General features: G+C 34.1%; 1 protein-coding gene across 1 annotated transcript in view; it reads right to left on the bottom strand.

Annotated features, from left to right (window-relative positions):
* Positions 1 to 27,875, bottom strand: part of DMD (dystrophin) — a 1,921,612-nt gene that overhangs the window by 1,161,169 nt on the left and 732,568 nt on the right. Inside the window, exons 22-29 of the mRNA XM_041000021.1 lie at positions 26,767 to 26,912; positions 25,426 to 25,638; positions 22,578 to 22,691; positions 21,483 to 21,638; positions 15,917 to 16,087; positions 12,661 to 12,843; positions 6,943 to 7,077; positions 3,590 to 3,739 (exon numbers count right to left, since the gene is read on the bottom strand). Of these exons, the coding sequence (XP_040855955.1) occupies positions 3,590 to 3,739; positions 6,943 to 7,077; positions 12,661 to 12,843; positions 15,917 to 16,087; positions 21,483 to 21,638; positions 22,578 to 22,691; positions 25,426 to 25,638; positions 26,767 to 26,912 (1,268 nt within the window). The remainder of the gene's footprint in view (positions 1 to 3,589; positions 3,740 to 6,942; positions 7,078 to 12,660; positions 12,844 to 15,916; positions 16,088 to 21,482; positions 21,639 to 22,577; positions 22,692 to 25,425; positions 25,639 to 26,766; positions 26,913 to 27,875) is intronic.

Here is a 27,875-nt window from a genome sequence, read left to right as displayed (position 1 = left end):
AATACACTGAAAACTCTTACTGAAATCATTATTGTTTCTCCAGCTCCTTTTTCTGGAAGCCCAATCCACTTTGGATCAAACCACCAAAACTTTTCAACAAGCTCTCAGTAAGAACATGCAGGGGATTAATTTAGTAAATGTATTTTACTTGTCTTTCTTTTTCAAAGGGCCCACTAATATCCTAAGATATACAACAAACACTGTACCTGCTCATCAGTGTTAACTCATCATCATTTGTTTCAAGTCACCTCATCTTATTACAGAGTACCACAAGGAAGTCTGAGAAGAGTATTGTCTCTTACATAGTGTAGTTTGTATAAGAGCTGCAAAGCATCAAGTATGCATTATTTTCATTGCTATGTAAATTTAAGGTCAATTTATTGCTAAACATGTGTTGTAAGCATAGCCAAGACTGAGGATAGTTTCAGGTTTATTGTTAAAGCAATATTACCATGAAGTGAAGAATTTGATTTTGAAAGCTGTAGCATAATAAATGCCCTTTGTATATTTTATATATTTAGTTTCACTAATGGAAGCATCCATGCACATGTACAATATTATCTTGAACATAGTAAATCTGGGGCCCAATGCCTTGGCCTAGCAGCTAAAGTCCTCTCCTTGAATGTGCCAGGATCCCATATGGATGCCAGTTCTAATCCCAGAAGTCCTGCTTTCCAACCAGCTCCCTAGTTGTGGCCTGGGAAAGCAGGAGAGGACAGCCCAAAGCCTTGGGAACTACACTGACATGTGAGACCCAGAAGAGCTCCTGGCTCCTGGCTTTGGATTGGCGCAGCAACAGCCATTGCAGTTACTTGGGGAGTGAATCATTAGGCAGTAGATCTTCCTCTCTGTCTCTCTTCTTCTGTATATATATCTGACTTCACAATAAAAAATAAATAAATCTTTAAAAAAAACCATAGTAAGTCCATCAATGCTATGGAACACTATGAATGAAAGCTAGGAAATGTTATCCAAAATCCCGTAATCAATAGACTATAGGATATATGTTATTTATCAATTTATTGGCATTTAATATTATCCTCTTTTTATGCATTTATTTTAGGCTCAATAATCAAATTGCCATAATGGCCAGGGTTGAGTCCGACCAGTCTTCTGAGTCTCCTACAAGGATGCGAGGACCCAAGCAATTCAGTCATCTTCTACTCCATTCCCTGGTACATTAATAGGATGCTTATTCAAAATGTTTAAACTTTATTCATTTTTATTCAGTTATATAATGATTTTTACATATATAAATTATAATGAATTTGAACATGAATTACATATAATGAATTTGAATATAAGTCAATTATATTTGAATATATATTCAGATATATATTCAGATTTATACACACACACACATATCTCTCAAATTGAGCCTTCTGAGGATGGCATCCAGGTTTGACATATCTTCATTGATATTAAAAGTACTTCTACACAAGCCTCTTTTTCATTGCAACCTGTCTTAATATGATTCCAAGTATGAAGTTTTTCACTTGAGGCATAGATCAATACTCTAAAGCTTCATGGTTTAGGACATTTTCGATTTTGGATTTTCAGATAATGAATGGGAATATTTTATTTCTTGTGGGGAGATATTTGCTTCACAGCAAGTATCTTTAAGGCATAACAATATATTTCTGTATTAAGAAAAAATTTGCAAGATAATTACAGAAATGGAGCTGAAACCAAAATGAAGATAGAAATTACGTTACCAAAGGCAGAAGAGATGCATATTAAATTATATTAAATATTAAGACATTCTTTAAACAGCTTAATCAAGGTCAGTGTTATAATGCAACTTCTGAACTCTTATCTGAGATTGACATTCAAAGCTGGAAAAAGAGAAAGTATGACTCCATGTCAAAATATACATTTAAATGACTCCTAAGGGGCAACTATACTGTAGCCATGGAATATTTACTTTTACTTGTGTACAGTAACAGTGTAACAGTGAATGGCCTAGAACCTGGGATGATCCTTATATTAATAGGGACAAAATATGGATAGAGTACTTCCCAAATATAATGACATGATTAAAGACTAAATGGAATACTCACGTGGCACTTCCGCAACATCAGAGGGATCAGAGAGAGTAGGATTCACCAACTGGATGCTTTACCCAAGTAAACTCACTCCTTGTTCGGATATCAAATTTTTTCTTGCATATACTCCTAGCTACCACCTTCCTTAATCTTTTTGTGTGTCATTCCCTCCTCATAGAGATACTATTTATTTTATATCTTGTACACACTAGGAAATCAATCTACACATAATTTTAAAATGTCTATAGGTCGTTAAGGATGGGGTACTTTTCTTATTACTGAACAGCAGAACAGTGTCTCACATGCAGTAATCTCACTCAGAGAAGAGGTATGAGTCTAAATGTCATCATAAAGCATGTTTTCTTCTTGAAAAACAAAACAGCACATGCCAAACACTATTTGACTAGGAAAAATGATATTATTTCACATTTGAAAAAAGTCATGACATTCAGGCGGTTTTTAAATATGAATGTTTAAATATGCATGTTTTAAATAAATATGTAAATAATAAACTAATTGAAAATATAAGAACGGTTTTTAGGGCAATATTGACATTTTGTATTTTATGAGCAGTCAACAGGTAACCACAGCAAATGTTTGGGGTATCAAGAGGCAGGAAAGGATAAGAGAGAAGGACAGAGGAGAAAGCAGGCAGTAAAAATGGGGAGAGAGAAGAGACAAAAGGATCAGAAAAATTAAAATATCAGCAGAACGGCAAAAGGAGAGCAAACATCCTTTTGTGAATCCTAGTGATTTTACTGAGACAGACAGAAACCATAGAAGCATCACATCAGGAGTCGACTCTGTCCAGGGAAATACCACTTGGATATCTAACGGTCGCTTACCAGGATTGAGAAATGGCAGAGTGACAAGTGTGACTCCTACCCTGAACCTTCCAGTGTACCGACACAGCTCACGACCGCTCAGAACGGTGCTCGGTTTAGCTTGAATACACCTCATCACTGCCCAAAATACTAAACTACCTTTACTCACTCTCCACTACAGAACCATAAGCGCAGGTACCCTCAGTAGAGCATCAGTTCCATCTCTGGCTCCACCTTATTTTCCTGATGTTAAAAATGTGTCTTATAATCCAATAAAGTTCTTTTTAATTTTTATTAACACTTACAATTTCCTAGTTTATAAGGAGAGAAGGAGGAAAGAAGTAGAGGAACGTAAGTAAAAGCGAGAATAAGAGTAATTAGGAGAGGGGGAGGAGCATAAACCCATACCTACTGATTAACTCTAGATAAAGAAAACCACTTTGAGATCAGAAATGATCTGAGTTTGAATTACACGGTGATTATTGTGTGAACCTGCATTATAACTCCTCTAAGGAGATTTCTGTTCTATGTTAAACATTTCACCTGGTGATGTTTTGGCAAGAATGATATAATAAGGCAGGCAATAATTCAGCGCAGTCCGAAATTGGAAGTTGAGCTAAAATTTAAAGTATTCCTCATTTTACCGGAAAGACTTATGTGTACTATACTTGTCTACTTATGTAAATCATATTTAAGGAGAAGTTTCACTTATTTTCATACCTCCTCATGTAGTTCTCTCCAGCGAGAATTAAATGTCTCAAGTTCTTCATTAATGAGTTCATCCATGACTCCGCCATCTGTTAGAGTCTGTGCCAATATACGAATTTGATTCGGGTTGTCCTCTGAATGTTGCATCAAATTGTCAAGTGACTGAAACACATTTGCAATAATTACAATCTTTCCCCTTTTCTAAGCACATTCAATTATTCCAAAATGCTCAGAACCTTCTGACTTTCATATAATTAAATCATGACTGATTCAACGCGAAATTCAGTTAGGATGATAAGACTTGAAACAGCATTGTTAGTTAAAAAAATATGAGTTCACTCTTTGACAATCTGAATAGGCATGTGGCAGCACTGTGGACTGGATGCTATAAAAATGACTACCAGCCATCCTTTTCACAGATGACTCTACTCTAATATTTGGAAAGATGAAATGCTCTATATCTCTACCTCTCTTATTGGTAGTTATGCTCAGGCAAACTATTCTGACAACATATGTAGAAATGCATGAGCAAAATTTCCCTTTATCAACTAAAAGGAAGGTTCTTCCTATATTTTTACACATATACAACATGGTGGCAAGACAGTCAATGATTGAAGTGGGAAGTCATAAACTGAAGGATGAAAACTCTTCTGAGCAGGAAGAGAGAAGAGAGATCACGTGGGTGCTTTCATCAGACACCTGACCTGCCTCTGCATCCATAGATAATACTCTTTCAGTCGTACTCGGTGGTAACAAAAGATGATCTTATGAGATTAAGACATTTCCCAAACTTCCATTATTTTGAATGGAACTACTTCTATCTGTAAATAAATACTTCCCAACATTGAAAATTTGCTTGGCCACATTACAAGAAAAAAGAATCTCATCGTCATGATGAGAAATGCTAGACAAATACTGATTAATATTACACTAATGAGTCTCAGACAAGTCTATGAGAAGTGAGAGCTATGTTACAACAAATTCATTCTGTGCACTGTTATTTTGTTCACTGTGAAGAAACGGAAATTCTTCAATGCTTATTATTATCATTATGTACCCACTGATTTTCAAAATTTTAGCAACCATGTCATATGTTCCCATTAAATTTTGAAGGAATAAAACACTTTCTCCAATAGAAACCAAAAAATTATGATTACCTCTGTAATACTTAAATGATTTTCAGATTTAGCATGAAACCATTAATATTTACCATTAATGTATAATTTATAACTTTTAATACAAATTAAAGTTGCAAAACTGTCATGAATATATTTTATAGTTCCCAATGAAGTACACAGATTATTAATTATAAAACAAAGTGAAATTTAAGCAACAAAGCAAAATCAAAGAATCGATTATAGAAGTCTTAAGCAAGGAAGCTTAGAAATAACCTATTACATTATCCTTGATAATGTAATGTAATAACAAATGATATTCTACCTCTTGTTACAAAGAGGATGAGCAAAAGTTACACCATCAAATAACTGATTTATTTAAGATAGAATAAAAAACAAAATAGCAAATACTAACAGTAATCCTTTTCCCTTCCATTTTCTAAATATTATGGATTACTGTCTCAAAAATTCTCTCCTATATTGTTCATTTTGAGCATACCTTAGTTATTCAGATTATCACTTTAAGTACAGTATCAAGAATTTACCTTTACACTTCATGCATAATCTAATTATTTCATAGGCCATGTCTTTTCAAACCTTACTGTCTCCAATGCACTTTTATCTATGTAATTTAAACTTACTGCATATTTTTCAAAGACACATCATATGATCCAAGAGAGGTGACAGACCAATAAACATTTCTGAAAGCACCAAGGTCAAAATCACAGGCTAAGCTGACTTTTCTCATTGTTCTGTGACATTTGTTCAGGTTTTATAATATTCTTCAGAAATGTAAAAATTTGTATAAACCAATCTTTAAGTTTCTGCTCTGATGGTCTAGGATTCCACTTTCATTTTGTATAAAGAATAGTTCATATTTTCTTCATAATGTAGCTAATGTACACTTTTTAGTTCGTGAAATTATACAGGAGCTCTTTTACACAGAACTTGATATATCTGCATATAATAAAACTACATGGATATAACATGTAAGTGCTAAGTCAGAAGTCTAATAAAGCACATAGGACATGAACATGCAACTAAATACTGAAAGTTATCATAAATCAACTTGTACATGTTAACTTTCACAGCAAGATTTAGTAAATATCTTCAAAATAAAACTTGAATGCATCAAACTCTTTGGACATGGTAAAACTACATTTCTATAATCAAAGCATACCCCTTGAATGCCTCAACCTGTTCTGCAAGATACAAGCTTGTGATTTCAAACAATTATAAAATATGCTCCTATTCAACACATTTAGCTTTTAAAATGAAAGTGTCCCATACTAACAGTCTTTCCAGCTTTCCCCCAAAAGATAAAACTCTTTGTTGGAACTGCCTTTGTAGGTTTGTAGTAGATATACATTGAAAATTTCTGCATAGAACTTATTGACACAGGGGCAGGCATTGTGGTTTAGTGCGTTAAGCTGCCCCCAACAATACAAACAATCTAAATGAATGCTTCTTCGAGTCCTGGTTATTCCACTTATGTATCTTGCTGCTAATACACTTGGGAAAGCAGTGGGATATGGCCTAAAGTGGTTGGGCCCCTGAATCCATGTGAGAGACCCAGAAAAAGCTCTCAGTTCCTGGTTCCTGGCCTAGCAAGCTCAAGTGTTTGTGGCCATTTGGACAAAGGACCGGTAGATGGAAGACCTCTCCTCTGTTTACCTCCCTCTCCCCAGCCCTTCCTTTCTAACAAACAAGAACTTAGTGAAGCAATAAAATGCAAATGCTCTTTGTCAATGATCCCTGAAATTCTTGTCAAAACCTGAATACTATGGTAGGCATTGTGGCACGGAGAGTTAAGGGGCTGCTTTCTTCAGAGGAAGCGTTCTGTATTGGACATCCTGGAATCAAACCCTTACTGTACTTCCCATCTAGCTTCCTGCTAATGTCCCCTTGGCAGACAGCAGAGGAAGGCATAGGTTGCTGGGTAACTGCTGTCCATGGGAGAGATCTCAACCGAGTCCCTCAGCCTCTAGTTCCAGCCCTGCCACAGCCATGGCTGCTGTAGGACTTGCAGTTGCAAATCAGTACATGGAAATGTTACTCTCTCACCCTCTTATTTGAGGGCGTGTGTGTGTTTGTGTGTTGCACTTTTTTACAAATAGTAAATAAACAAACAAAAAAACCTTTTGTGACATGGACGGTTTTCACTGGGAACGAAGGCACCATCCCAAGTACCAGCACGTTGTTTCACTAGTCAGTCTAAGCTGTCATCATTTAGATTAGTTCACAACTTACATTGAGCACTTCAGAAATGTCCTCGGCTCCACCAGGAACGGTCTCCATGGTTTTAAGTTTGATTTCTACTTCACTTAGCCACTTGTTTGCCTTCTCCAAATATGACAATAGTTCATGCCAACATGCCCAGACTTCCTAAGAAAGAAAAACATCACATTACAAATATTTTGATGAAGAGTGAACATGAGACTTTGGTATTTCATTTTTAAAACATCTGAAAATCTGATGTTTCACATTATATCATTCCTATTTGCTTAGCAGTATTTAAAATGCAATGAATCGTTTTGATCATTTAACATCTCTATAATTATAAATCACTAAAACGGTACATTTTTTCTTCATGCATAAATTCAAGAGCCTGTGATTTAAATTTCAAAACTCGCAATTATTGACTGGAAAATGTGACATAAAAGGATATCAATCATTTATTCTATAATCTCTAAACTTTATTGTAAATAAATAAGTTGATAAAGTGTGGCTCCAATGATAGCTGTTTTTAATATCATAATTATTACATATTCCTAGGACGCTATATTTTTATGAAAACCTATGGCTTCATTTTAGCAGGCTATATTTTTATGTCCTTAACAATAGACACGTATTGAATAGAGCATTTTATTTCTGTTTGCTTTCAAAATTTGAGGTGAGCATAATGAACATGGATTCTTTTCACATATTTCTTACTACTGCTTGAATTAGGCACACAAGCAGCATATCAATCAGTTCAACAGTGCTATTTAAAGTCACTCCTTTTATGCATCACACTTTAAGACTGCTAGAAGAAAATACAGAAGGGATTTTTTCTGATTAAAAAATAAAAATGGATGTGTTAAACAAGTAATTTTCTTAAAATTGACCCGTAAAGAAATAGATCTGGGTATATTAAAATTAAAACCTTAGAACAAAAGAGCACCATAAAAATGTGAAAAAAAATGGCCTCAAACGTGCATAAAAATTTTTGTTAGGTTGGAATAAGGAGGGGTGACAGATAGAAGGGAGGACCAAACCCCTATGATTCTAAGTCTGCATCAAGAAATATATGGAAACTAGTCATTTAATATAAATTAGAATAGAAACTTTTAAAAGTATATTTTAAAAATCAATAAGACCATCCATAAAGTAATGTATCAAAGAAATATAGGCATACAAGAAACATGTAAAATTCAAGCTTTTTGGCAACGATACTGACCAACACAAATGAGAAATTTCAGAATTACATATGCAAAGGAAAGCATACATCAACATAATATCTCTTTATTATAATGTCTGTTTTGGCAAACAACTGGTCATTCTCAGTGAAGGTGAACATTCTCATACCCTATGACTTCATGTTTTAATACACATCTCCAGAGAAACTGTTGAGAACAAAGCATATTTACAAGACATTTAGTACTATCTGTGATGATTAAAATAACAAGGAAGTGTCCACTAGAAGAAGAGGTGAATAGGCTATGTAGCTTTTAACAAAAGGATACAGAAAAATTAATTCATTTATCACAAAGTACTATGAGGAAGAGTCACATACACAGAACTTTTTTGATGAAAGAACAATGACTGAGAAACTATGTATTACAGGTTAGCCTTTTCTGCACTGTTAGTACAACACTGAATATGTTGTTTTCCATTCATATATGTCTGACAAAGTATATTTTAAGCAAATAACAAAAGTAAGTTTCTGGATGGTGATTATGACCAGTGGGGAAAAGGAACTGTCATAAACAAGAATATAAAGGTGGCCATTTTGTAAAATAATATTGGGATTTTAAATAGTGGAAATAACAATAAATCAAGTATATACAGTGGTGTGAGGGCTAACACCCGCAACGACTGCTCCTACTCTACCCCAAAGTGTAAGCAGTCAGGCCTACGGAGGAGAGTTTGGGAAAGTCTATCATATTTCTACATTTCTTCTTTGTACACTGCTTTACAAATGACTGAAGACATTCCAGCTTAATCTGATGAAAATTATCAACCAAACTGCAGTGCAAGCCAACCAACCTTCTACAGTTGCTTGGCATGAAACTTATGTCTCTCACAAACAGTGAAATTAGGTGTTTTGCTTTAAAAGGTGATAGAAATCTTAAATCTGGGTCATTTCCAACTCCTGCTGGACTATAGGCTGTTTTCCTTCTGGGCAAAGATCCCAGTGGAAAAATCTTTTCAATACCTAAGGGTACCTTAGAGATGCAATTGACAAAGTGTCTTATTAACATTGGTTCAAATTGAGGCAATGAACTACCTTGCTGATTCAACCATCAGGATGTACAGCCTCTTCTGTGCTCAATGCATCTGAAGGCCACAGCTGGAGAGGCAGAATGTACTAGCTATACAGGTCACCTTTTCAAAATGAAATATAGCACAAAAGCCTGAAATGGATCTAAAAAGCACTTAGAAAAACTGTTATGCTTCACCAATTGGAACTTGGAATTAGTCTGAAATCACAGAATTCAAAGCAGCTTTGGAGGATAGCCGAAACGAAAAAGTAAACATACATTCAAAATTGTAGACAGAACTGAAATGGTAATCTTCACCCCCAAACCTTAATATGATGATGTTGAAATACTGGATATAGCACAACGAAAATATCTGAATTCACAGCTTATCTTAAATAAATAAATATGTGAAAGTGTCAGATAAAAGGGGAAGGAAGTAAAAAAAAAGGGGGGGAAATCCAAGCTTAACAAAATTCTGGCATATCAAAATGGGGTACCTTACATGCAGCTTGGGTATTCAGCAATAATTTGGGGTTGGAGATGAGACACAGGTTTCATGAATGGTGGAAAGTTGGAAACCAGTAATATATAATGCCACCCATCTCTCAAACAAAAACAAGAAAATCTGAACAGACAGGAATATAAGTGAGTGAGATAGAAAATTAAGAATCTTTCAGATTTTTGGCTAAGAAATAAGAATCTAATTAGCAAATTTAAATTCAAGCTTATATCACGAATGAGAGCAGAGAGCAGTAACCCCTTAAAGACAAATATAAGGTCTCACGAAGACCCTCCAACAGTGCAGAGTAGAAGGGATTTCTAGAAGGAACAATTCCTACTTTAAGTGATCTCAAAGAGAGAGAGAGAAGAAAAGGACAGGTCCTACAAGGAAAACTATTGCTCTTCTATTGGCTCTTACAAATGGTAAAAACCTATAGCTTATGACATAAAGAAAAGGGAAAAACAAGTAATTTTATAATAAACAGCCTAACAGGATATATTTCATTTTCTTGAGATTAGCAACTAGTGTTCATATTAAAGAATGAAAAGACCAAGTTGCTTACATCTTATGTCAAGAGCACATCTATTTATCGTATCCATAACACCTGCTGAACACAGAGGGCTGAGGGGGAGCTGAAGCGCTGGCATTTGAAGGAAGTGAAATTGGGCAACTCTTTCTTTTGACTATTGATGAGACAAGTTAAAAAAAAAACCAACAAATTCTATTCAGTTTAATATTTACAAGGGAGTCACCCATCTAGTCAGCGGTTATTTAAGAGGAAGTAATTACTGTCAAATTCTTGTTGAGCTATTGGTATGGATAAACAGGAAACAAGAATAAAGTCTTTCAAACTTGTCGTTCCTGAGAAGAATGCAATACCGGTTTTTCCAGTACCCACGGGGTCTTACTTGAGATGTGGTAAGTAAATCAAAACCCAGGAAAGTTTTCAGAAAGTTGTAATTGACAAAGCCACTGCCAATGATAAACCAGAAACGTATTACATACTACCAGTCCTCATGAATGTCTGGCACATTTTTGGAGCTCAAAGTCCATACACATACCCAACAGAGTCTGAAGATAGAATCATTAATTTCACTGGTAAGATTAAAACAACTAAATTATATTTCAAAAAATGGAGAAGAAATAAAAGGGGGCTACATAATTCGAAAGAGGAAAGGTTGGAAGTATTATCAGAGATAAACAATAATAAAACAATAAAATAATCACTGCTTTATTTAAATACTGTCCAAAAACAATTTTTGATGCACAGATGTCCTTTCTATCATCATAATGGATTAGTAATCACTCCCACGAGACTTAATCACACCCACCCTACCATCCCCACTCTCATATATTCCGTAGCACTCACACAGCACTAATATAAGAGATGTCTTTACAATTTCAGCATCTCTAATACTCCTGTACAAACATGGCCCTTGCTCAGTGCCATAGACATCAACTAAGTTTTAAAAAGATATACAAGAATTGATAATAAAGGAGATACTGCAATTGACTATGCAGTAACTCAGAGATCCCATTTTGTAACTAGAAATGTAAAATTTGGAAATAATAGGGACATTCAAGGCAAAAAAAATCCATATTTTTATTATCTAAAATTCTACTTTACTGATCTAAGCTGTTTCCCTTTAATTATCAACATTCAGTTTACAAATTACATTCAGTTTTATGTACTGTTTTATAGCTAACATTTTATAGATTTCCATGTATGTGAAGGGATTTCAAAATACTAATGGGAAAAAATAATGAAAAGGTATTGTTACAGTCTAGGAATTTAGAGTAGCAGCTAAGATTTTTGCGTTTCACAGAACATCTGGGTGTCACATCTGGCTGTGGCTCCTGATTCCAACTTCTTGCTAAAGAAAACCCTGGCTGGTATGTGAAATGGTGGTAACTCAAGTTCCTGGGTTTATAACACCTCTTTGGGAGACTTAGAGTGAGTTCCAAGGATCCAGCTTTGGCCTAGTCAAGTTTTGGTCACTGTAGGAATTTGTGTAGTGAGCCACAAAACAGGAAAGCCACAAAACAGGAAAGCCCTCTCAAAAACTAAATAAAGTAAAACTAGATGTATAAATATTTCTGAAGGTGCGTTTACTTTCCTGCAAAAAATGATTAACTCTAAGCACAGTCTTTTTGTGGTAAGTATTATCTATGAACTTTATGAAGGAGTCTTCTCAAATATAACTTTATACATACTTTATACATATTTCAACAATAATGGAACACTTCCATACTGTATCAATGATATTCATAAGACAATCCAGTTTGTGGAGGAAATGGGCTCAGTGTAAGGTTTAACTCATGCATAATACCTGGTAGAACTGTAATTGGGAGCAAATAGAATCTGTGTTTTTTGGTTAAAACATTTTCTCAGGGAAAATCATCGTTTAATTCTGGCACAGTTTCACAGTAACTGATTGAGCTGCTTCAATGTTTTATCAGTATTCAAGTAAGCATAACGTAGAAAGTTAGGCATGTGGAAGAGGTAGAAAATTTGTGATAATAAGGAAATATAATATTAAAGGTCAAAAAGCTCTAATTAAGCAGTACACTGTCTGAAGAAGTTTCTAGGAAAGACACTTAAACAGAATTGTAAGTTACAGTTCTTCCTAGAATTCTTTGCAAGATACATCAAAAAGTTTAACACAAAAACAAATGTGTTTTAACAACTGAATCTTATGGGATTTTTTTGTGACCTAATAAATTAATCTAGACTGTCATAATGACTGTTCCTGTATACTGAGCACTAGACAAGGCTCAGCAGTTTAAATGGAATAGCTCATCCGATTTTCTCAACAAACATTAGAGGTAGGTACACTAATATCTATTTTGTATACTGTAAAGAGATCTATACAAACTGAACAAGCGTGTAGTTCCACCACGTAGAAGGTCTGCAGGGAGGAATTCAAGCCTCAGTGACGGCAGGTCAGATACATATGACTGCATGATGACAACTCACTGATAAAACCAAGAAGAACAGCTAACCTCCAAAGTCTTGCATTTCCCATTCAGCCTCGTGCACAGCCAGTGATAGTTGGTGGTTAGAGTCTCGAGTTCCTTTTGTAAGGCCTCTTGTGCAGCAGGTGGAGCTTGAGCTATGACACTATTTACTGACTCCGTTAGGAGTTTCACTTTTGATTCCTTCTGTTGAGCCTCTTCTTTAGCTCTCTGAAAAATAAAGAGCAATGTTTTAATAGGAGGCAATAGTTGTATTTCCAAAAGGAGTTAAGGGCCTCCTGTCATCTCTTCCTCACAACATAACTGGTAGGGTAAGAGCAATGAAAATATACACAATACCGAGTCTAACTCCTTTGGAAATTTCAGGGTTAGTTGCAACTAAAAACTCTATGGAAAACTGAGGATCTAAATGCACTAGACACTAATAAGAAAATAATGAAAAAGCAAATTATAGTCTAGAATTGAAATAACTTATAAATTACTCAGACAGATAAATGACACTGAAATTAGTCCAGATAACACTATTTAAAGTAAAAGTTATCTGGGCCCTGCACAGTGGCCTAGCAGCTAAAGTCCTCACCTTGAACACGCCAGGATCTCATATGGGCACTGGTTCTAATCCCAGCAGCCCTGCTTCCCATTCAGCTCCCTGTTTGTGGACTGAGATAGCAGTAGGACGGCCCAAAGCCTTGGGACCCTGTACCCGCATGGGGGACCCAGAAGAAGCTACTGGCTTCGGATTGGCATAGCATCAGCCATGGCGCTCACTTGGGGAGTGAATCATCGGACAAAAGATCTTCCTCTCTGTCTCTCCTCCTCTCTGTATATCTGACTTTGCAATGAAAATAAATCAATCTTTAAAAACTAGGGATTTTTGTTACAGAAAAAAAAAGTAAAACTGATCTAACACAGAAAGATCTTAATTTTATCTTTGGAATCATATTTTGATTTTTTTTAAAAAGGACTGTTCAGTGACTGAAATATGCATGTTAGTAATACAAAACAGAAACAGTCCCCGAAATCAGAAGCTGCCCTGGCATTTACAACTATGCCCTGATCCCCTCTCATGGAAGAGAAATGTTTAACAGAATTTCACACTGGACAAGGCCACTTTATTAACATGTTAGATTGAGACCATAAAAAGACTACTCCATAATTATGACTGAATACAGAAAAAAGCATCAACATTTATCAAGACATAAAATATTAAAGTCTCCTCTCCCGGTTAATATGAGTGAATGGTGCTTCTTCATAAAATACTTTACCTCACTCTAGTCTGCACAAGGTACCCGAACAGAATTATCTGCACTCACTGACTATAAGTAATCAGAGCAAAGCCCTTAAACTCTCCCTCAACCCATAAAACACAAGGACGGGTTTTATAATGGTTCTTAATCACACACTCCTCATTTCCCCGAGGTACATATTTTGATAGAGCTACAGGATTATTGCAACTGGCTTTTGGCGGCAAGACATTGATTCGCCTTAGCTTCTAACATGTATACACATCTCGAGAAACACCCCCACAAATCCACAAAAACAAGGTGGACTTTCAAGAATTAAGTAGCTTATTACAGAGATGATAAAGAAGGAAACTCTGGTATCAAGAAAGGAGATTTTACACAGGAAATGTAAAATAGATTTATTTGTCAATTCCAGCAACTACTGCTGGTTAGAGGAGTTTAATCATGTTGGAAAGCTCTAGGTAACATCTGATACTAGATGATTCCATTTGCAGTGAGGGAACTGGAATATTATTCCTCACAATTAATAGAAGACTGTTGGTGAAATTTTAAGCATCTAGCATGTCCTGTGTACCAAACAGGAAAGAACCTGAGATTCAGAGCCACATGAAGAAATTAATAAAGAAATGCCTGTTCTAGCAAGTATAATGGGGCCTGTGTACCATGAAGTAATAGAAATAAAGAATCATGGAAATAACACAGAATCAGCTTAAGAAGCCTTTATATTAATCAACATAATCACCTGATTATATTTTGTTCAACAATTCCTTTAAAGTATACAATATGACAGCAAAAATAAGTTTTGAGTATAAAGTATTTGCCTTCGGTGATTTTAATGCAAATGATTAACATTTTTTTGGCTCAGTAGTATACATAAATCAGTTGTTAGCATCACTGAATACGAGAATTGGTGCTCCACAACTATTTGCAGTAATCATCGCATTATCAACTCTTAAATAATTACTATGGGCTGCTGACCGATTTGCTCAGCACATGTTACAGCATAGCTCAATGGGCCTTAAACTCTTCTAACATGTGTCTTCTCTGTATGAGATGTAGAAACCTGAGGCTCATGGTTTTTTTTGTTAGCCTGCCTCATATCTCCTGTGCAATGAACAATGAACACATTTAGTGGATCCAATGATATAATTATATATTTTAACTATATAAAACACATATATTATGAAATTGTATATTCTTGCATGCATATAATTAAACATACTCACATGCGTATGCATGTAATTATGCATATAGCATGCATGCATTCACACATAATCATACATACATTTGTATGCATATATGCATGCATGTATACACGTGTGGCTACATATACATAAGTACATTATATATAATTATCCATGTGATTATATATACACTATACATGTTCACTTATAATTATATATGTATATGTGTGCATTAGTTATATATTTTATCTGTAACTGTACATGTGCATAATTATACATAGTTATATATTATATAGTAGAAATTAGCATGCATTAATACATATTTACATTTCACATGGGCTTGTGTCTGTAATTTATATGTTTGTGCTACTACATGAATTTACATGTACAAGTTTCCTTCTTAAATTAACATTGTTCTTTTGTTTATCCTTTGGTTTCAAGAAAACTGCATTCAGGCTGGTCCTTTTGAACTAAAAACAAAAGCTAAATTTTAACATATCACTTCATCCTGCCACATTCATTGTTGAATACATGTTGTCATTTCAAGAACATGCTGTCATGGCTACAATGTAAGCTTGCACAAACTGAAAATATCCAATGTGATCACAGGATCTCTTTTCAAAATGTATACTTTCAGAAAATAATGTTAAAAACTGTGGTTTTCAAACTTTATATTCTGACACAATGCACCAAAATCAAAAGTTTAAGATTCTATATCATGTAGAGTGATGCCACATTTGAAATTAAATAATAAAAATCAACACTATTAAGTCAAGAAGAGCAGATATTAAAGAATCACAATCTCAAGTAACAATATATTCATTTCATCTTTTTGTTTTCAAAAGTTTATTTTACCTTCATCTCTTCAACTGCTGTCTGTAATTCATCTGGAGTTTTATATTCAAAATCTCTTTCCAAATATTCTTCCTCTGCTTGTGTCATCCACTCATGCATCTCTGACAGATCTTTCTGAAGACTTACAGTTTTATCCAAACCTCCTTTTAATGCATCCTTTCTGGCATAAACCTTTCATAAAACAAGCAAGCAAACAAAGCATGAATGTTGGTAATAGCAAAACAGTATCATCAGATTATTGTTTAGTCTACAAATGACAAAGTGAAGACAGCAGAGTTAGAGTGAATGTAAAAGTTTGCATGCATAAGTATTTCTCACATATGCTTAATTTTACCTGAGTGAAAATTAGCTATCCTAATTTCATTGGCTTACTGAATAAAACATACACATTGCGTTATGACAACAGTTATCTGTTCTGCATGGTAATATTATTTTGGAAACAGACAAAAAAACTAGCTTTGGTTATATGTTTCAGCACTGACTTATAAAATATTTTGTACCAGAGCCAACCTGTATTTTTATTTCACTTCCCCATAAACTGTTAAGAACCCTTGTAATTTTAGTGCACAAAGAAGCAATATTTATGTTTTTTGATATTTTTGTGACTCCCAAATATTCCAAGACATAAAAATCATATATCTCAAAAAAATCCTTGCAAACAAAAGTAATTAACATCACAGGTAGTTAGATCATCCTCAAAAAGAATAACCAGACTTGCACACAAATATGCACACACGTGCATGTAAATGTTGTTCTATCACTTATAGTTAAATCACTGCAAGTTAAGAGGATTGCTATATTTTCAAATGTAAGATAGCCCCAAACTCTAACAAAGGTGTCCATTTTACAAGGGATTTGAAAGAAAAAAACTTCCAACTCCGTTAGGGAAATATCAAAGAGTACAAACTTTCAGACGGCAAAGTGGCAAAATACATTTATATTGTTCATGTTTATAATTCTGAGTCTATATTTCCACTTTTAAGAAAGTATTGTACAAAAGCTTGCAGATTCTCATGTCTGATGTTCAATTTGGCTGTGAAGATAACAGCATATTGTACACAAACCCAAATATGGTTTGATGAAAATTAAATAAATGAACACATACATACACATGCATACACATATCATGGGATACCATATATCACCAGTCTATCATCTAAACTGAAATGAAAAGTTGGTTAATGCATAATTTTGATATCCAAAATAAGATTAAAAAGGTATGTGTAGTTAGAATATCTACTGCTTAAGCCTTCATATTTCTAAAACTCTAACAAGCTTTATAAGCACATGTTTAACTGAAATATCCTCCATTAAGTTTTCAACTATGCTAACTTGTTTCTTTTATCCCATCCTACAAATATATTCATGGGCACCAATGATTTAAAAATTGAATAAACAACCATCCTACTATAATTCAGAGTATTATTTTGAAGAGCAGTCTACTTCTGTCATTGTTTACTATTCTTTCCATATTTTCCAAATATAATCTGCATTTCATGCTCCTTTTACTAAAACCACCAGGCATTTCAGAATCCTAAATCTACTCTGTACTTTCTAAACCATTTTTTTTTTCCTAAAGCATCTCTTAGCTAGTCTCTCACTTACTCAGAATGTGTTTCTATACTAGTTGAGTCTCATAATTATAGCTCATTATTTGAAACACCTTACTTCCTTGATATTTCACAAATCAGATCATTGCTTTTATCATTGTTTTGTTAACTTCTTTGAACTTGATAAATAAATAATTTTCATAATTATGCGTTTGTTATTTTCTCCCACCATTATATCAAAAGCATTTTTCTATTCAGTTTTTTCTCTAACACATAGAGTTGTATTCCAGGCCTATTTTTCCTTTTGCCAGTTTATATCTGAGTGGCCGATAGACACCAAACTTCAATACAGCTCTATTTTTTCCCCCAAATGTATTCCTGTAGCTAAATTACTGATTTTGGTTATTACTATCAATTATAAAACATTTACCAGATACTATGGATACACGCTATGCTTTAATTCCTTTCAGATGCATTTCATAGAGTATTGCACAGGCACAGGTTTTGTAAAAAGCCCCTTGAACTGTTACTGAAAGGTTTTCAGGAGAGCAGTGACATAATCTGACATGTTAATAGGATCAATCTGGCTGCTGTGTTTAAAATAGGCTCCTTGGAAGCAGCGGAAGGTGAGACTAGGGAGAGAAGTCAGGCAATTTGATCTAGGATATGGGGCTTCATTCAGGATGAGAGCACAAGGATGGTGAGAAATTCTTGCAGTCAGGAAATTTTGAAGATAAACCCATCAGCATTTGCTGACAAACATGATATATGTATATAAAACAGATGCAAATAAAGGAGGAAGAAAACATCAAGGGCTTTTGATTGGATAACTTGAATCAGAGTTGACAATTCTTGTGATAAGGAAGTGTCTAAGGGTAAAAGTTGATTCATTGTATCTATCATTCATCTATTTGGGACATAGTATAAAGTGCACAAGCACAGAGAAAAGCCCAGAATTTGTTGCAATATGAAGCTGTGTGGACATTTAGTTCAGCAGATGGGACGCTACTTGGGATGCCAACAATCTGTATTAGTATGTTTGGGATCGAGCATTGATCAAGCTTCCAATTGTAGAAAATTCTCATATATCTGTTAATTCTCTCTCTCAATTTTATTCAATGCCTCTCCATGTCACAATTTCAATCAATAAATGAATAAGTAAGTATTTTTACAACTTGTCAAGCTGTTAGAACCAGAAAATGCCTAGTAGTTCCAAAGAGTTAGAGAGAGGAAGGAGGAATAGGACACTTAGATGGCACAAAATTTCAGTTATCTAAGATAAATAAGTTCGGGACATATACAATATAATATGGGACCTTATAAGTAACAATAATTTTTGTATTTAAACATTTTCTAAGAGGATAGCTAAACATTCATAATACAAAAAAAAAACACATTTGCATTGTTTTAAATGATAGAGAAAGGGGAAACTTTTGGAGGTAAAAAACAAAATTATGGCCTTGACTAAAGTAATGGTCCCATGGCTTAATCAGAGGCTCAGCAAGTTACGTATGTTAGGTAGGGATAACTTCTGTATGCCAATCACATTTCAACATATTGCTTTAAACAAGAAAAAAATCCTCTGTATTCCAAAGTACTTTCATATTATTTAATTTGGCATATTAGAGGATGAGGAGTAGTGACATAGTCTCACTCTGTTTCTCTTCCTTTCAATTCCTGAAAACAAGCCTTGTCTTTGCTCAGAAGTTTCTTCCACTTCCTTGTCTCTCCAGAATTTCCTTAGTCCACACATCAAAACACCATTTTTTTTCTGGATAATCAGAAACCAGCGTTAACTTCACCTCTTCACAAAAGATGTTATCAATTCACAATAACGTCATTTCCTTGTTCCTATTACTCTCATTCAGGGCACTTTGATGACCAGGTTCAGAGCATTTAGCAATAAATAAAAACAGACATTAGTGTGATAATGTGTCAGCTCCTTTATTTTCCATCTTCTACATTAAAGTATAATCTCCAGAATAACTAGTATTCTTATTTTCATTTAGCTCTAACACTAACTTGATGTGTATGTTCAATGCTACATTATACATACAATATTTATATTCACATTTTATGTATACATATACATGTAATGATTCATGTCTTCGCGTGTCTCTCTCCCATCTTTCTTTTTTTTTCCTCTATTGATACATTTAAGGGCAGTACTTCTGTTGTAGAAATAATGAGAGTCTTCAGTTTTTTTATTTGAATATGTAAAATTTAGGATCCAAATAATTTGAAACACCAAAAACCTTCCAAAATCAGGTAATGGAGTCTCACAAAATCTTTAAGTCCAGCACACATCTGGACAGTTTTTATAGATTTGCATTTTTTTAGACTTTGGCACCTAATGTTAAAAAGTTACCTTTAACCCATGAGAGAGTATCATGCCCTCATTTTGTGGGTAGAAATTGATAGAATACATAGAATGCTACATTTCCAGTCTTCTCTCTGGAACACTGAGTTGGTAACCAGTATCAAAGCCTTGCTTGCCTGCTAGGTATTTTGCATTATTGTCCTCTTACTTTAGAGTGCATGATTAAAACAAAAACAAAAACAAAACAAAACAAAAAAGAACAACAACAAAAAAAAAACCTCTTGGTCATTTGCTGACCAAATCAGAAAATATGGAAAGAATGATATTCCAAGGATAAGCAAAGGCACATGACATATTCCAGCATAAGAAAATAGGAGCACATATGACTAGGATCTAAATATATTCATTGCTTATTCAGCAGGCCAATGTGCTTAAAATAGTTCTCTTGAACAACACATTCTCAATATGTATTATAAGCAAACATGAGGTCTTAAGCAAAGACATTTGTAAAAAAAGAAAAAAATAGGATGATTCAAACATTAAACTTCCACAAAATATAATAACCTTCAGGTTTCAGTAAGGTTGCTGACTTCAATTGTCTAGCTATTGTTTGTCCGCTTGCTGTAAATAAACTGCTGATGTTCTTTCTATTTCTTCCTTTAAGAACATTCAACAGACAAATACCAGTCACACTGGACTTCCAGGAAAATGTCACTGGTATAATCTATTATTTGAGTAACATCTTTTCCTGAACAACTCTTCTAGCACTGACTTATTCCAGAAGAATACAAGTTTGCTGGCCCAGGGCTACCTCATCTATGAGTTAATAGAACTGCTGAGCATTTGTCAGTGAATGTATCAGCTAGGCAATTTGCCTTGCCTGTACTTTTCTGGATTTTTTTATTTTACAAATTTATCATTCTCCTTTTGGCATAAGTTTTTTTTTTTTTTTTACAACACTGAAACGTTATTTAGAAAAACACAAAGACAGAGTCTCCAACATACATACACTAAGACCTCTCATTAACTTCAAGAAGATATTGGTGAATGTGGAAATAATTAGTGCTGTAAAGTAAAAATGTCCTTTGAGTAAGAAATGTTGAATATACATTGAAGAATATTTAGTTTTCCATAATTTAATATCCAAATATGAAATGTTTATAACATATTCTGATATATAAAAGCAAGGAACACAGATGTGGTTTCAGTTATTTTATTGTTTTTCCTCATTTAACTACTAATTGTTCCTCAATCCTAATTTATTTAAATGTTTTTTAAAAAACCAGATTTGAGATCTTACCCACAAATAAATAGTATTTCCCACATTTGTGTATGCATGCATACTACCCATTTTGTGTCTATATCAAAGCATCTTTTACAAATATAGCTCTGAGTGTCAATTGCTGTCTTGCATTAAACAGTCAATGAAAACAATGACAAATAAATGAATTTTATTTTTCACTATAATCCTTTTCAAGAAAATCAAGTCAGATTTTAACTTAAGAGAACATATTTAAATTCTCTACTATAAAACTATTCCTATATGTTAGAAAAACAGCAATTTGAGTTCATTTGGCATTAAAGCATCAGCACAATAAAAAACAAAGCTTTGAATCTACAGACAATCGCTAAGGAGACATAAAGAAAACTTGGTGAATAAAACTGAGGCAAGCACAGGGCAGGGGGCTGTCCATACCTGCTGGCACATGTCATCCCATTGACTGTTAAGTTCTTTGAGTTCCGTCTCAAGTCTGGATGCGAACTCTGACTCAGCCTCATTCTTTATCTTCTGTCCACTTTCATTGACACTATTTAGACTGGGCTGGATTGTTTGAATATCATTGACTAAAAGCTAAGGAAATAATGCTTTTTACCGGCTGGAAAAATTACCACCAACAGAAAATGTAATACAGTTAGCAAATGTGTAATCAGAAATGATGGCACTCCACATGGATTTTATTCTCTAAAATCCAGGAAATGGATGTAATGACAGATACAGATAAACCCCTGATGATCTTACCAGAAAAAAAAAATGGTCAGTGGTCATTTGATATGAAGGAAGTAATGAGTTAGCTGTTCTACTCCAATCAGAAAAAAATAAATTCAATATTCCTTGTTTGGAAAAGGTGTGAAAATGATGGGCTTTGTACACTACTATTTTTGAAGGGATTCTGTTGTTAAAACATGGGATATTACAGTAAATATACCATGATGGGTATGAAGGTTATTTCTAAAGTAAATACACTTTTCTAGCTTGTATTTTCAAAGAAAGTCATTTAAAGAGCCAGATTTTGTTCTTCCTGTGGCTTGACAATAATATGAGTATCATTTTTTAAAAAAAACTTATGTTACAGTACACAGCTTATTACAAAAGAGAGGGAATGCAATATGAGTAATAATCAATAATAAGAAGTGCTAGCTTAAATGATTCTTTACCATTACATTCTACTGCATTAAAAAAAATCATCCCAAATGAAATTTAAGTAAAACTTCATGTTTTGTCTGTTGCTCTTTAGACACCAGAGTTTTTTTAATGTTGAAATTTTGGGCTGTGTAACTATTTGCTATGGGGGAATCTACTGTGCATTTTAGGATGGTTAACAACATCCTTGGACTCTTCCCATTAAAAGCTGGAAGTATTTGGTCTCCAACACAGTTGAGACTCCAAAAAATGTGTCCAAACATTGTAAAATGTCTGCTAGATGAAGGAGGAAAAACCACCCTATTTATTTAGCCAGTAACAGTATCCACAGAAAAGTATTTCTGCTTAAGACATCATATAAAAACTTACTCTGCATTGTTTCAGCTGCTTTTTCAGAATTTCAGAATCCCCAAGGGCAGGCCATTCCTCCTTTAGGAAAACATCAACTTCAGCCATCCATTTCTTCAGAGTTTTTATGTGATTCTGGAATAACAGACCAAGTTTAGGGCATTATTGGGATGCTGACTGCTCACAACACAATCACGGTGATGTCTAAATAGAAACTCAGAAACAATTTCTGCGTTTGAGAGATGTCTCTAAGTAGCTCCTCAGATAAATAACATTTTTACGAAGTCTGCATTTTTATGGTCTGCTGTATGAGCATTGGTGTATGAAGAGTGCTAGTGTTAAAAATAAAAAATTACTACCAAATGGGGTTTTATGATGTTACTCCTGAGACATTATATCATATTGCCCTCTAGAGAAATTTAAGTTACAAGGCAATTCATGATAATACTAACAATGTGCCCTTACAGTACATAAAACCAACTATGAACAATAAACTCAAAGTAATCGTGTCTTTATAGCCTTTCTAAACTTGAACTTGTACAAACTGTTTTCTACAGTTGAGAGTTTAAATAGTCCCTGTAGTTGGGGACCAGGGAACTAAGATGTTGTGAACTTCAAAGAGAAAGCTTCTGTGCTAAATTTCTAATTTATGTGACGAGATTAAATTAACGGTCAGGTGAAAATGTCATCTTTTATCATTTTGAGAAAGTGAAATTATTTCCACTTCTTATCATTTTTTTTGCTACTTTTCAAAGATAAAATTGTCACTTCTTTATTTCAGCAAAATCCAGCTATGCTGAGCACATATTTTTCCTGAAAATATATACTTTACAGAAAGTTCCTCCATTAACATATTAACAGTTTTAAGAACAATGGACGTAACCTCAAATCTTCAGTATTGCCACTTGCTGACACCTGCTTAACTTTCTTCTTTTCCACATTTTCTATGTTCTTGCTTACATTTTACTATTGACTTGTCATCACCGTATTAGCTATTTTTTTTTCATTTTACCTGCTTCATTCTTAAAACCTCTTGTCATTTCTACACATTGATGTCAGTAATCTTCCTTTCTGTTTTTGCAACATCACCTTGAAATATTTCTTGCTTTAAAATACTGAAAACAATCTTTTTATTATTGTTCATAATTTTAATTAATTCTCTCACCATCACATTTTCCAACTTTACTCTATTTATCTTAAAAAATGTACCGAGGTAGTTTAAAAAGCATGGAATACAGAGTTAATGGTGCTTATTTCAGTGCAGACAACCTGGAGATCCATTCACAGATTTTCCATAATATGCATTCCCCCTAAAACTTTTTGAAGACCATTTTCATTATCTTCCCAATATTGAATTCTTTCCTGTTTACCAAAAGCGCTATTCTTTTTGGGGGGGGGGGGGGGGCGGCGTCAGTTATTCCTTTATTCGTCCTTATTAGGTGAGTTTATTTTACAAGGTGATGATAAAAGCTGAAATGACCCTTGATCCAAGAACATTTCAAATTCCCTTTCCCCAAGTTATGCTGGATTTCATTCCTGCTTGATGCTACAATGTTAACCACACTGCTTAGTCCACTGTCTAAGCACAACTGATTAACAGCAGTCTCTTTAAAAGATACATTCTTATTTGTCACTCGGAACAACAAATGGATTTTTCTGATGTACTGAAGTTAAGAATTTCCAGATGGGAAGATTATTCTGCATTATATGACCAGGGAATGGTAAGTTCTTACAAAGATGGAGGCAAGCCCAGAGACAAGAACAGAGTGGGGACAGGGAAATGAGAGGAATGACAGAAGGAATGATTGAACCATCTAGAAGCTAATTATGCCAGGAAAACCTCTCTGAAAGAATCCAAAAGGGACAGTGCCTTGTTGCAAACTTGAATTTGGTCCTCTGTGACTGATTGTGTACTTCTTACTTTGCAGAATTGTAAGTTAGGATTGTGTTGTGTGAAATCATTCCATTTCTAACTATTTAATTTAGAAGCAATAGGAAATGAGTGTACCCACTTCTTTCCACAAGAATGTGGGCTCCTTAATGGCCAGCATAATTGCAAACTCTTTTGTCTTTGCCTTCAGTAAGCGATACATGCTTTTAGAAGCATATATACATGTATGCTGTACTTTGTTGAATGTTTCAGGAACACTTAGCACTTTGGTTTGTAAAAAGTAAGAACAAAAAAATTAAGTAACTGTGCTAGAAATTAAGTACAGAGGCATCTCGTTCTAAAATGTTTCCATTATGCTATGGCACTTTTGAAATTCCTTTCACAGCATTAATGTAGCTTACAATAAGTGGCTGCCCAAGATAAGACAATAATTATATTTTTAAATATTTTAGACTTTGAAACTAGTTTAGTGTAGGTTTACTACATTTAGGTTGGAAGATTATTAATATGGTGGCAACACTCAAATGAGATACATGAGTAGGAGGAGGTTGTGGATGAGGGAAATAGGACAAAATTAAGAATGCAATTAGAAATGAAAGGTGTTGTTGAAATAATACAATATTACACAGTAGTCATCATTTTAATATCATCTGTATGGTATGCAAAGTGTAACCAGATTAAGAGTGAATGGTTTTGAAAATTATAAAGCTAATTAACGCTTAAGTCCTATTGCTGTAATTAGTAAAAGACATCTAATTTTTTTAAAGAAAATCCAAGAAACATATTATTCAATCATTATCTTTTAGTAGAAGAAAAAAGAAAATTACATGATTTTCAGGAAAAAAAGTCTTCTGATTTTATGACTGATTTTGAAACACTGGAAATCAAACTTGGATTTACCTTTAAGTTAAAAAAATGAATTGTTAAGGGAAAGTCAAGGAAATGAAACTGAACATAAGGATTACTATCTGAGATTACCTCAATTTTTCGGAGTTTACTCATTTGTTCCTCTAACTTTTGACAGTGATCCACCAGCTGGGAGGAGAGCTTCTTCCAACGTGCCTCGATCTCTTCAAACTCTGACAAATATTTCTGGCCAATTTCAGAGGGTGCTTTCTTGGTCATTTCCTTCACAGTGGTACTGAGATAAGTTAGGCCACTTTGTTGCTCTTGCAGAGAGCTTTGCAAAGCCTTGATATTAAAAACCAATGCACATTTATATTAATTGATAAACAATTGACTTGTTTTCACCTAAAATTAAGTGACCAGAAATTGAAATCTAAATAGATGATTTAGTATGTTATGAAATCTACAGCAGTGATTCCAAATTTTACAATTGTATGAGTAGCTTGCATATGTTTGAGTGATTTTCATCACCAGTCCATATCTATTTTATAAACAATATTAAGTATATGTGAAATACATCTTACTAAATAGAAGAATTTTAGCACAACAGATTTTACCAAATCAACCAAATGTATTAATAAACTCATTTATGTTATATCTAAGGGAGTTTTAATTATACTGAGCCTTCAGTTAGTCCTTAACCTCCCCAGACAGAATTATAAATAAATCACAAATTATAAATCTGAGATATTAGACAAGATTCATTAAGTGTTAGACTGATGATCTACCAGTGAACTTGTTTCCTATTTAGATGTTATCCTCTTTTTATGTAGTACTATGGTGACATCTCAGGGTAAAATAGAGTAAAATTTATAGCTTATTTTACGTTGATCTTGAAGAACAAATGTAATCCATTAAAATATAAGGCTTCTCTTTAGGTTGCCCCATAAGTTTGAGTATGATCTAGCTTATTCTCCCACACAAATAAAACTTAATCTCATTCATAAAAAGAATTTTATGTATGATGAAGTTTTATTTTGCAAAACACATTTAAATTGAATTTCCCCCCAAAAGAATATTTAGCTCATTAATTCTATAACTGAATTTAAAGGTTTCATATGCGAAATATATGAAACATTGTATCTCATTTCAAAAACAGCAACTTAACCTTTTGCACCACAATGCTGGCCACAAGAAATGATATTTTAAAAACAATTATATTCATCCGGTTTGAGAATGTGAGAACTGTAGTTAAAAAAAAATCCAGCCATACCCACTCACAAAGAGAAAGAAATGCATAGACTATAGATTTTCAGTCCTATCTTTATATGTTCAACAAGTGAATTATCATACATGTCATGATTTTGCTAACTCCAATATTATTTAAGATTGAACCAAAGATTGAATCAATGTAATTACTTGACCAAAGAGATCTGCACTCTGCTGTTTATGAGTTTCAAGTTGTTTACCGACCTGCAACTCCCCAAGTCTCTGCCCCATGATTTCATACTCAGTGACGCTAAGCTGAGGGACAGAGAGCTTGGGCTCCGACTGCTGCAGCCACATCCGTATGGTACTCATCGTCTCCTGATAACGCGTGGGTGGCAAAGCGTCAAAGACTGGCGTTAAAAGAGAAGAAAACAAGGATTTAGTTGTCACCTCCACCATGTCTGCAAACTCAATCACACCATGGAGAGCTACAATATAGAAACTACGAACTACAGTATGATAATGACGACAGGGGTACATTTTTCCTAATGTTCAATATGCCAGAATACATATGTACATATGTATGTGTGTGTGTGTATATATATGTGTGTATGTATATATTACACTCAATTATCAAATCAGCCTTTAAAAATCTCTGCAATTAAATTTTAACAGAAAATGAAAAGTTTGAGTAATTTGACAAAGAACAAGATAGCATGGAGGCAGTGAGAATCTAGATATATGTGATATTAAAGACTTCTTTTTTGGCCTTTGGAAAAAGCAGCATAGGAAGTCAATATCCCTGATACTTTACATCATGCCACTTCTGATCTCATTAAAATGAAATCAGTTTACATGTACTGACACAGCATATCCTTCAACAATCACACTTAGGTTATCATTGGTATGTCCTACTAATCCTATGGCAAGCGTACTGCTGATCCCAGTTGCAGTGGAGGGATCTGAGATTATGAAAAAAAAAATCAATTGATTTGTTCTAATTGAAGCCATTAGTAAAAAGTTACAACCAGAATTGGAAACCATGACATCCAGTTTTGACTAATATTGTGTGTGTGTATATAAACATATGTTCAGATGTAAACATGTATGTGTGTATGTATGTAATATATACATATATTCTTTACATATGCACATAAAACATATTAGGGAGTATTATACATACCTAACATGTGCACATAAGTTTTAAAGCACATGTACACGGTGGTACTTCAAATAGCTTGTCAAAAGCAGTATTACGATTTCTTTGATACAATCATATGGAAACAGGTACATTTCGGTAATACACATTTTCATTACTTTTGTGAAGATTGTTTGTGTGTGTGTGTGTGTGTGTGTGTGTGTGTGTGTGCATA

Source organism: Ochotona curzoniae, unplaced genomic scaffold (assembly GCF_017591425.1).
Source record: "Ochotona curzoniae isolate NIBS_2020 unplaced genomic scaffold, NIBS_Ocur_1.0 contig_1274, whole genome shotgun sequence".
Lineage (NCBI taxonomy): Eukaryota > Metazoa > Chordata > Mammalia > Lagomorpha > Ochotonidae > Ochotona > Ochotona curzoniae.
This window is presented reverse-complemented; position numbering and strand designations above follow the sequence as displayed.